The 10,678-nt window shown below is 39.3% G+C and overlaps 1 protein-coding gene across 1 annotated transcript; it reads left to right on the top strand.

The window, feature by feature from the left end:
- Positions 1–280: 280 nt before the first annotated feature.
- LOC141760096 (sialic acid-binding Ig-like lectin 14) lies at positions 281–10,678 on the top strand. Its single transcript, XM_074622747.1, has 8 exons — positions 281–475; positions 2,594–3,006; positions 8,672–9,030; positions 9,342–9,647; positions 9,742–10,002; positions 10,271–10,358; positions 10,464–10,500; positions 10,625–10,678. The coding sequence occupies exons 1-8, from the start codon at positions 281–283 to the stop codon at positions 10,676–10,678; spliced, it is 1,713 nt and encodes a 570-aa protein (XP_074478848.1).

Here is a 10,678-nt window from a genome sequence, read left to right on the forward strand (position 1 = left end):
ATAATCGAGGCCCGAGAATCGAACCCTGGGGGACTCCACTCTGAATAATGATCACTAAGGGCGACAGCATGGCCCCTACCTTCAAGATATGGCCTGACTCTAGTGAGGGTTGTAATTTAGTATAATTTTTCAGCCAGTCTAGAAGTACTTTACAACAATATTAAAGGTTGCACTGTAATCTAGCAGCATCAACTAATTTAACCTGAATCAGTATTCAGACGTATCATTTAACACCTTTTTTCTCACAGAGTCAAAGAGGTGACGAGCTGACTCTTCAAAAATGCCAGCCAGCAAAACAGAAGAAGACATCCATTATGGAGAGATCGACTTCTCCAAGCGGAGACCTGAACCGTCCTCGGCCTCGGAGCAGGACAGTGGACAGCAGCAGGATACGCTGTATGCACAGGTCAACGTGTCCGAGACAGTGAGCAGCTTAAGACAGGCTGCTGACGTCCCAGAGGATCTCTACGCTCAAGTGAAGAAAAACTGAGTGTTGTTTTGTGATCATGTTTGGGTTGGATTTGTGATATACCTTCATTTTTTACTTATATAAGAAGTTTTATATGTCAGTTATTGTAGGAAAAGACACTGGAGAGGAAAATGCAATCTTCACTGGCCACAGTTTATATAAAGGGGAACTCAAATCCTCCACACACTGCAGCTCAAATAGTTTAGCCATCAAGATATAATAAATCATATGTGTGAACTGACCTCATATGACTGCTGCTGTGCGATTAGCAATCTGTACATCAGATCAGTGTAAGTATAAGTCCGAAAAGGCTCTTAATGGGGAACTATTCTAAATGGTGACATGAGAAGAAGCAGTTCACACATTAACAATGTACTACAAGATTATATTGTAGTATTATATACCGTTTTTTTTAATATACATGTGTATAAGCCTGCTGAATTAAAAGATTTAAAGCATTTGAAGTGAACAAAGTGTTTTAATCACTAAGGTTCTCTCATCAGCACGGCAATGCAGAGCAGCAGTGATATAGACTGTGCACAAGTCAGCATAAACTCTGTGCTACCTACATGTGTGAAATACACTTTAGAATAATTTGAGGCATGATGTTGGTATTAATAAATATTCTTTTCAGTTCTACAAGGAAACATAGACACCTCACAGCCAAAGAGAAGTGGTGGGATGTAAACTGGTGAAGTCATGAACAGAGCGTGAGAAAAAGCTGAGAACTGAGTAAAAAGGGGAAGTTGGTTGGCTGGGTTTTATCGACAAGTCCTTCTGCAGGATCGTCATAGCGACAAAACGTCCTCCTCAGTCCAGAATTGTGTTTATTATTCACTTATTGACTATTTACTCTTTGACGTGGAACACTTTCTGAGGAACTTGACTTGTCAGTTTGCTCCTCTGGATTTAAGCTGAGTGTAGGCCTGCAGGATACGAGTAAAATCTGAGATGTGCGATAACATTGTTCAGTATTGTGATGACAATACGACTTGTAATAAATAAATAAATATTGAAGTGTTCATATTAGCTTTACATTTCCCACGCCTTATTAACAACAGCACTTCACCACTTCTGTATTTGCTAGCATTGCTGAGAAGTTGCATGTGTAAAAATGAAGAAATTCAGCATGAGTACATCTAGACCTTTATCTAAACTAACTGGATCACTTGATAGTTGACAGTGAACGACATACAGATCTACATTATAAATCTCTGTTGGCTAACAGTCACGGTTACAGCAATAACACAGTATACAGCTGCTATGTATTAACTTGTATTATCTGAGCTTTCCTACAGAAGAAACAGCTGTTTGTTGTATAATTAATTTCTCTTTGGTTATATGATCTGATATGATGAGTTTCTTGCATATTTGTCTAATTAAACACTGGCTATCTGTACTGATGGTCTCAAATCATCCTCCTCTGTAATAACAAAACGGTACTACAACAACTAAACTACTCGTAATAAAACTCCCTCTATAGCAGACCTGGGCATTTTACGGCCCGCGGGCCACATCCGGCCCGTTGGCTGTCCCTGTCTGGCCCGCGTGAGGTCAAGTAAATCTGAACATAAATAAAAAAATAGGCCTATTTATGCTGTGCACGCAATACGGCTGTGTTGCTTTTCTTTTGAAAAGGTTTTTTTATTTACGTAGTCACGCACATGCGTAGGTAAACAGCTACATGTGATGCTGGTAAGCTAAGCTCGCCCTCAACATGTCAGCCCACGGCAACAAAAGAAAACTCGATACCGAATGCCGCGTTTTCAACAAGACATGGACTGCTAAATATCTATTTACAGAAGTCAAAGGTAAAGGCGTGTGCTTAGTTTGTGGTGTGCAGGTCGCCGTGTTCAAGGATTACAATTTGAATCGCCACTACGTGAGGAGAAATACAAGAACTTGTCTGAACAAGAGCGCGCAAGGGAGTCGGATGCTTTGCTAGCTAAGCCGCAAAACCAACAAGGACTTTTTACTAAACGTTGCACATCCAGAGATGCAGCTGTCAAGACAAGTTATGTCATATCCCACAAAATCGCCAGAAAAAGTAAACCGTTTTCTGACGGGGAGTTTATTAAGGAGTGTTTGCTGGACTCTGCTGCCCTAATATGCCCGGACAAAAAGGGAGCTTTTGAGAACGTCCCCCTCTCCCATCGGACTGTAACGAGGAGGGTTGAGGACATCGCGGGGAATCTGGAACTTCAGCTGAAGAACAGAGCGGTCAGCTTCGACTATTTTTCCCTGGCTTTGGATGAGAGCTGCGATGTACGTGACACTGCCCAGCTACTCATTTTCATACGTGGGATATCTACGGACTTTAAAATCACGGAGGAGCTGGCAGCCATGCAGTCAATGAAAGGGACAACAACCGGGAGTGATTTATTCACGGAGGTAAATGCATGTTTGGACAAGTTGGGACTAAAATGGGACAAGCTGGCAGGTTCTCCCTTCACCTGCAGTGTGGAGAATGCACCCAGTGATGTTCAGATGGAACTGATTGACCTGCAGTCTGACACACTTCTGGCAGAGCACTTTAGGTCAGTCTCACTACTTGACTTCTACTCTTCCCTCAAAGAGGAGAACTTTCCACACATGAGGAGTCATGCTCAGAAGATTCTAGTCCTCTTTGGATCTACCTACGTACAGTATGTGAACAGACATTCTCAGTGATGAAGTTCAACAAATCCAGATACAGATCCTCTATCACTGATGACCACCTCTCAGCTGTCCTTCGCATATCCACCTCAGACATTCAGCCAGATTTCAATGCACTTGTTCAAGCCCAGAGCAGGCTGGATTTTTCCCACTGAACAAGTAAAATGAAGTGTAAAACATTAAAAGCATTTATTGCTTTTTGCATCAAGTTGACAATTGCCTATCTTTAACATACTGTAAAACACCTATTCAGTATTTGGGAAGATTAACATGTTAAAAATAAAATGAAACACTGATGCAATTATTGTTTTTACTGTTTATTACTTCTATAGGAGTATTTTCCTATATGACCTGCACCACAATTTCATATATTTATATAAATATTTACAGAATATCCTTATTCTTCTGATTACGAGTAGCAACTAATCAAAAATATATAATTTAATGCTTTTTACAATGGGGAAAATTAATACTGAGCAGAATTGAGTTCAAGTTATTGTTGGTTCGGCCCTCCAACACAACTCAGGTTTCTCATGTGGCCCCTTGTAAAAATTAATTGCCCACCCCTGCTCTATAGAGTGCTCCAGGGATGACGTATTTTTGTAGGCCAGCCAGGAAGTTAGCATCGCCCTGGTTCCCTCGACAAAAAGCCAATGGGATTTTTACATTGGGTTTTGGATTATTGCAGAAAATAAGCTCCTCGGCAAACAAACGTTTATGATACTTATACGTTTTGTTCAGCAAGATAATCTTCACAAATGAACACCACTTTTATGAAGTAAAAAGCTAACATTAGGCTATAAATAAACTACACCATGGTCACATGAGCGCGAGTATAAACAACGAGGCTGTAATGGCGGACGAGTTGTCTCAAAAGATGACTTCCTCCCTCACAGGGTGCGAGCAGGAGGAGTGAAGACTTCTTCTTTTTCTGCAGTATTTCAGTCATTTTGTGTTTGCTTTTATATCACAACGTCTCTCTCTCTCTCTCTCTCTCTCTCTCTCTCTCTGTTGTTTCATGTCCACAGGACGCAGTAGAAGCAGACTATGTCAACAGAGTGATTGAGATCCAAGCATCATGAAGGAGATGAAGATGATGTCATGTTCACCATAAATGGAATATTTCTCTATTTCTTATTCAGCTAGTTCTTCAATATTAAATGGCTTTACTTTGCAGACGATTGGTAAGATGAAAAGAGTGCAAACAGGGCATTAGATAACATGAATATAATATATAGCAGCTTCATCATTAGTTTGTGTAAGATTGTGCGTATTTATGGCATTATTATGGTAATTATTTTTCATTATCTCAAATGGCTTTCTTTGCATGTGAATATATATATATCTTTGACAACAGGACAGTTAAATTCTGGTGATGAGGAAGCAGAAAGTGCTGATTTTGATCAGGTGTTTTCTCATTTGTGTTTGTATATACATGTGTATGAGACTGCTGAATTAAAAGCATTTGAAGTGAACAAAGTGTTTTAATCACTGAGGTTCTCTCATCAGCACGGCAATGCAGAGCAGCAGTGATACAGACTGTGCACAAGTCAGCATAAACTCTGTGCTACCTACATGTGTGAAATACACTTTAGAATAAGTTGAGGCATGATGTTCGTATTAATAAATATTATTTTCAGTTCTACAAGGAAACATAGACACCTCACAGCCAAAGAGAAGTGGTGGGATGTAAACTGGTGAAGTCATGAACAGAGCGTGAGAAAAAGCTGAGAACTGAGTAAAAAGGGGAAGTTGGTTGGCTCGGTTTTATCGACAAGTACTTCTGCAGGATCGTCATAGCGACAAAACATCTTCATCAGTCCAGAATTGTTTTTATTATTCACTTATTGCCTATTTACTCTTTGACGTGGAACACTTTCTGAGGAACTTGACTTATTAGTTTGCTCCTCTGGATTTAAGCTGAGTGTAGGCCTGCAGGATACGAGTAAAATCTGAGATGTGCGATAACATTGTTCAGTATTGCGATGACAATATGATTTGTAATAAATAAATAAATATTGAAGTGTGCATATTAGCTATACATTTCCCACATCTGCCAGGTAGAGGGAGGAGGGGCTGCTTTGTCTCAGCCAGCTGCTTAGTTTACAACCTTTTTAAGATATGTGTCAAACTAAGCTAAACAGTTAGACTACATACAGACTGCTTTTGTTTTAGCTTGTGTAGCTGAGGGTTACGTTGCAGATATACTTTATGAAGGTAATAAAATAATAGCAAAGAGGCTCTGTATAGTCTGCACCAAGACGGCAACAACTTCTTTAACCTTGTCAACAACAGTCATCACCGCTTCACCACTTCACCACTTCTGTATTTGCTAACATTACTGAGAAGTTGCATGTTTAAAATGAAGAAATTCAGCATGAGTACATCTAGACCTTTATGTAAACCAACTGGATCACTTGATAGTTGACAGTGAACGACATTGCAGTAGTCGTATTTATGTTCTATGTTCTAATGCAGGGGTCTCCAACAAGTAGCTCGCTCGCTACCAGTAGCTCGCTACCAGTTTCTGAGTGGTTCGCTAATGGTTCTTTGTAAAACTGTTTAAATTACAACCCAATCAAATTCACAGACATCCCACCCCATTCTGAGACCAAATGATTATATGCCTATCGGCTGTCAATTAAACTAGTTAGGCTGCTGTCAGGTTTGTAACGCCATAACATACAGAGACTGGATTTGACAATGACCGCAGGCCAATAAAAGGCAAAAAATACATTATTTTCATGAGGAATCGGTATGTGTCACATTTGCGGTGTAAGCGTGTTAGTCAGTAAAAAATTTAACATCGAGCGCCAAGTCCACAGAAACTTTTCATGGGACTTTCCGGCTGGTAGCAGTTTATGAACAAAGAAGGTAAAGGAGCCAAAAACAATCCTTAAAAGACGACAGTCTCTGTTTACCAAAGAAGGCCGATGAAGCAAACAGCCATCGTTTAGTGGTGCACATCCTAACGAAACAAAAAAGCCCTTCACCTATGAAAGAATTGTAATAGAGGCGATGACTGCGGTGGCTGAAATGTTATTAAAGGACTATAAAAGTAAGACAGACTTGGTGCTTTGAGTAGCTCTCAGCCACATTCATTTTGTCAAATTAGCTCTCAGAGGGAAACAGGTTGGAGACCCCTGTTCTTATGTCTTGCTGCCTCTTGGCCACGTCGTCATTGTAAATGAGAATTGGTTCTCAATTGACTTATGTGGTTAAATAAAGATAAAATAAAATAAAAATAAATAAATATTTGTGTGCTGAACTCACGCAGCTGTTTATGTGTGATTTGTTATTCATATGTCCAGATGTGTGCAAATAAAAGTCCCAAAGCTTTAAATAGGGAGCTATAGTCAAAAATGATGACATGCAAAGGATGGTGAACATGGCACCATAAGCAGTTCTGCACACACATTCGTAATGTTGTACAAGATTACATTTAGTTTTGACATGTTTATGTGTCATTTTGTTTCATGATATCTTCTGATTATTTCTGACAAGGCATCGACCTTGTTTTGTTATGTATTGTGTATCCCGTTTTCTCCATACAGTCATTTTAATTACGACAGAAAAGAAGATGAAGATTGTTTCCACTCTGTAAGGTTGGGCTGTTTTTTGCCACATTTTTATTATCATTATTTTTCTTCTCCTAAATTCTTTGTATGCAAAAATAGGAGCAAAAAGGACATAAAACTAGAAGCACTGCCTGCAGGTAATGCTAGTAGAGGGAGGAGGGGCTGCTTGGTCTCAGCCAGCTGCCTAGTTTATAACCATTTTAAGATATGTGGCAAACTAAGCTAAACAGTTAGACTACATACAGACTGCTTTTGTTTTAGCTTGTGTAGCCGAGGGTTACGTTGCAACTATACTTTATGAAGGTAATAAAATAATAGCACGGAGGCTCCGTATAGTCTGCATCAAGACGGCAACAACTTCTTTAACCTTGTCAACAACAGGCATCACCGCTTCACCACTTCACCGCTTCACCACTTCTGTATTTGCTAACATTACTGAGAAGTTGCATGTTTAAAATGAAGAAATTCAGCATGAGTACATCTAGACCTTTATGTAAACCAACTGGATCACTTGATAGTTGACAGTGAACGACATGCAGATCTACATTATAAATCTCTGTGGCTAACAGTCAGGGTTACAGCAAACCATCCTCCTTTGTAATAACAAAACAGTACCACAACAACTAAACTACTCGTAATAAAGCTCCCTCTATAGAGTGCTCCAGTGATGACATATTTTTGTAGGCCAGCCAGGAAGTTAGCATCGCCCTGGTTCCCTTGACAAAAAGCCAATGGGATTTTTACATTGGGTTTTGGATTATTGCAGAAAACAAGCTCGGTGGCAAACAAACGTTTATGATACTTATACGTTTTGTTCAGCAAGATAATCTCCACAAATGAACACCACTTTTATGAAGTAAAAAGTTAACATTAGGCTATAAATAAACTACACCACGGTCGCATGAGCGCGAGTATAAACAACGAGGCTGTAATGGCGGATGAGTTGGCATGATGACGTTTTGTAGTTTTAGTAGTCTCCAAGAACTACAGGAGAAGATAATATTGACAAAAACAAGAGGGACCAGCAGCATAACTGTTCGGCCCCTAATAAGGCATACAGGCTTGCTGTGAGTCATGTGATAAAAATTAATCTTTGAGAATAAATATGTCATTCGCACCCTGATAAGATCAAGTTGTCTCAAAAGATGACTTCCTCACTCAAAGGGTGTGAGCAGGAGGAGTCAAGACTTCTTCTTCTTCTTTTTCTTCGGCAGTATTTCAGTCATTTCATATTTGCTTTTATATCACAACGGCTTAGCAGGGAAGTCGGGTAGCTACTAGGTCTGTTGCAGTTCTGCTGACATTCACAAATTGTCTGATTTTAAAACTAACTGTTTCTTCATTTTAGCTGCCGGCTCCTTTGGTAAGGTAACATGTTACTGCTTTTATGTTTAACTCTGAGAGTTTCCTTTTATTTTGCTGCTTTTCATGAACTGTACTTTTATTTGTTGGGTTTAGTTTTAGCAGAAACATCATAAACTCACACTGGATCGTTTTATATTTAAACTGTTTTCAACTCTGCAGAGCTTATTGATCACTATTATAACACAGTAACACCTGCTTGTACACGGAGAGTTCCTGGTTTGAATGTATTAATTTGAGGTGGCTTTAAAATAACATGAATGCTTTTTTTAAAAGATGTTTTATCAAAAGTAACTTTTTGTGAAATCCAGGTGATGAGTGTCATTTCAGTCCGGTCTGTGAAAATGGTGACAGCCATCGTGTTACTGAACGTCTTCTTAGTTTCAGGTGAGCTGTTTGTTCAGTCACTTTACAGTTATTTTTTCCAACTGTTCATGCTCTGTCTGCAAAGTGAAATGTTTCATACTGACATTGTTAAAAAAGACCGAACATGCTGCTGCTGAATTACAGTTTGTGCATCATGAACTTTCTCTTCATGCAGATTTTGCTCCACAATTTGTTCATCAAGAGTCTGTTTTACAGGTGCTTTGGCTGTTTGTCCTAAAAGCCCATCCCTATTCATCACTACACCAAAGCAGATGGAAGCACTGAGTGGATCCTGTCTGCAAATCCCATGTAACTTTACAGTTAAACCAGAAGAGGAATTCAACAGCACAAGATCAACCTTCGGCGTGTGGATTAAAAGTAACCAAGATTTTGCTAAAAATCCACATAATGTGATTTTCAACAGTAGCAGTACGGATAATATCTATCCAATGAGTCTTACTGGAGACCTGAGTCAGAAAAACTGCACCACTTTATTTTCCATTGTAAACACAAGTTACACAGACTGGTACTACTTCAGAATTGAGAACAGACCATTCACGTCAACAGCTTTTTGTGATCCTCTTCAAATAACAGTCAAAGGTAAGAGAATATTGTTTTTTATCAGTCAGTCTATAACGTTATTGTTTAGAATAAAAAGTGAAAGTTGCAACTTTTTAATTTTGGAGGTTTTTCACTTTGCCATGAATTTAAATTCTGATTAAACACTGATTCTGTACAATTTAACATTAAAATGGTCAAGTTTTGGGATATTAAAAAGCAAGCCTTAGACACTTTATGCATTTTCAATATAAAATTGTCACCTTCTGTGTCAGCCTTGGTTTTAAAAAAGTATTCTAATCTATCATGATTTATTTTTTATTGTACAATCTGTGTTTGATTTGAAACCCCAGATACTCCTCCGAGGCCCAGCATTGCGATCTCAGGTGATCTGAAGGAGAAGCAGTCTGTCACTATAACCTGCTCAGCTTTCACTCCCTGTCCACACTCCCCTCCTAAACTCACCTGGACTCTCCAACAAGACCCTCACAACAAAATAGAGGAAAACACAGATCGAACCTTCACAACTAAAATACAGAAGACCTTCACTCTGTCAAACGAAGATGATGGATTCATCATCACCTGTTCAGCCAGATATCCTGTAAATGAAGGAAAAGACGTCAAGACAGCAGAGAAGAGAACGACGCTCAATGTTTCATGTAAGATAATAAGTGTTTGTTATTAGATCCTGTCAGCACATGATGATTCATGGGATGATTTTAATGAATAAAGTGAATCTCACATTTTCCTCAGATGCTCCCAAAGACACCTCAGTGTCCATCAGTCCATCAGGTTTGGTGTCAGCAGGTAGTCTGGTGAACCTGACCTGCTCCAGCAGAGCCAATCCTCCCGTCAGCTTCACCTGGTTCAAGACCAGCAAAGACGGACCTGTCAGTGTAGCTGAAGGAGACTTTTACAGCTTCAAGGTGACCTCTGTGACAGATATAGAAGATTATTACTGTGTGGCCACAAATGATCTCGGTAATCAGACGTCATCACGGATTAATAATGCAGGTAAATGTAGAACTGAACTGAATGTGTTTAATTTAATCTGCTCTCCTCTCTTTTCTGTTTTTCTAGTTTTCTGTATTGCTTTGTTTGTTTGTTTGTTTGTTTGTTTGTTTGTTTGAGTACCCTGTAAAACACCTTTTATTGCATTTGTATGAAATGATGCTATAAACCAGTTTATGTTTGAGGTTAACAGAAGGAATTCAGGTTGATGTTGTTTTAGAGCCGTAACTTCTCCCATTAAGGAGAAGGTGACCATGCTGTCTTGTTACAGATAATCCAGAGTTTGGGGCTGTCGTCTACGTTACACTGAAGATCCTGGGAATCGTAGCGCTCTACAGTACAATCATCATCTTTGAGTGGTGAGAAACACTTTTCTATGATATGGTCATTTGCAGCTAAAGACTTATTGGTCTCTTTGAAAAGTTCATTTATTACTTTTATTCCTTCGTTTCCTTTTCGTTCAGGTGGTTTAGATCAAGATGCTGCAACAAACCAGTAAAGGTGAGCAACAGGTACATTATTCTTTCAACAATAAAATGTGCTGCTGAGCGCTTAACACCTCTCTCTCTCTCTCTCTCTCTCTCTCTCTCTCTCTCTCTCTCTCTCTGTTGTTTCATGTCCACAGGACGCAGTAGAAGCAGACTATGTCAACAGAGTGATTGAGATCCAAGCATCATGA

Source organism: Sebastes fasciatus, chromosome 21, assembly GCF_043250625.1.
Source record: "Sebastes fasciatus isolate fSebFas1 chromosome 21, fSebFas1.pri, whole genome shotgun sequence".
Classification (NCBI taxonomy): domain Eukaryota; kingdom Metazoa; phylum Chordata; class Actinopteri; order Perciformes; family Sebastidae; genus Sebastes; species Sebastes fasciatus.

Excerpts from the sequence above, each read along its gene's own strand:
- LOC141760096 (XM_074622747.1), top strand. The coding sequence starts at position 281 with ATGCCAGCCAGCAAAACAGAAGAAGACATCCATTATGGAGAGATCGAC. Across the intron at positions 9,031-9,341 it reads TCTTCAAATAACAGTCAAAG|ATACTCCTCCGAGGCCCAGC; the intron begins GTAAGAGAATAT and ends TTGAAACCCCAG. Across the intron at positions 10,003-10,270 it reads ATCACGGATTAATAATGCAG|ATAATCCAGAGTTTGGGGCT; the intron begins GTAAATGTAGAA and ends GTCTTGTTACAG.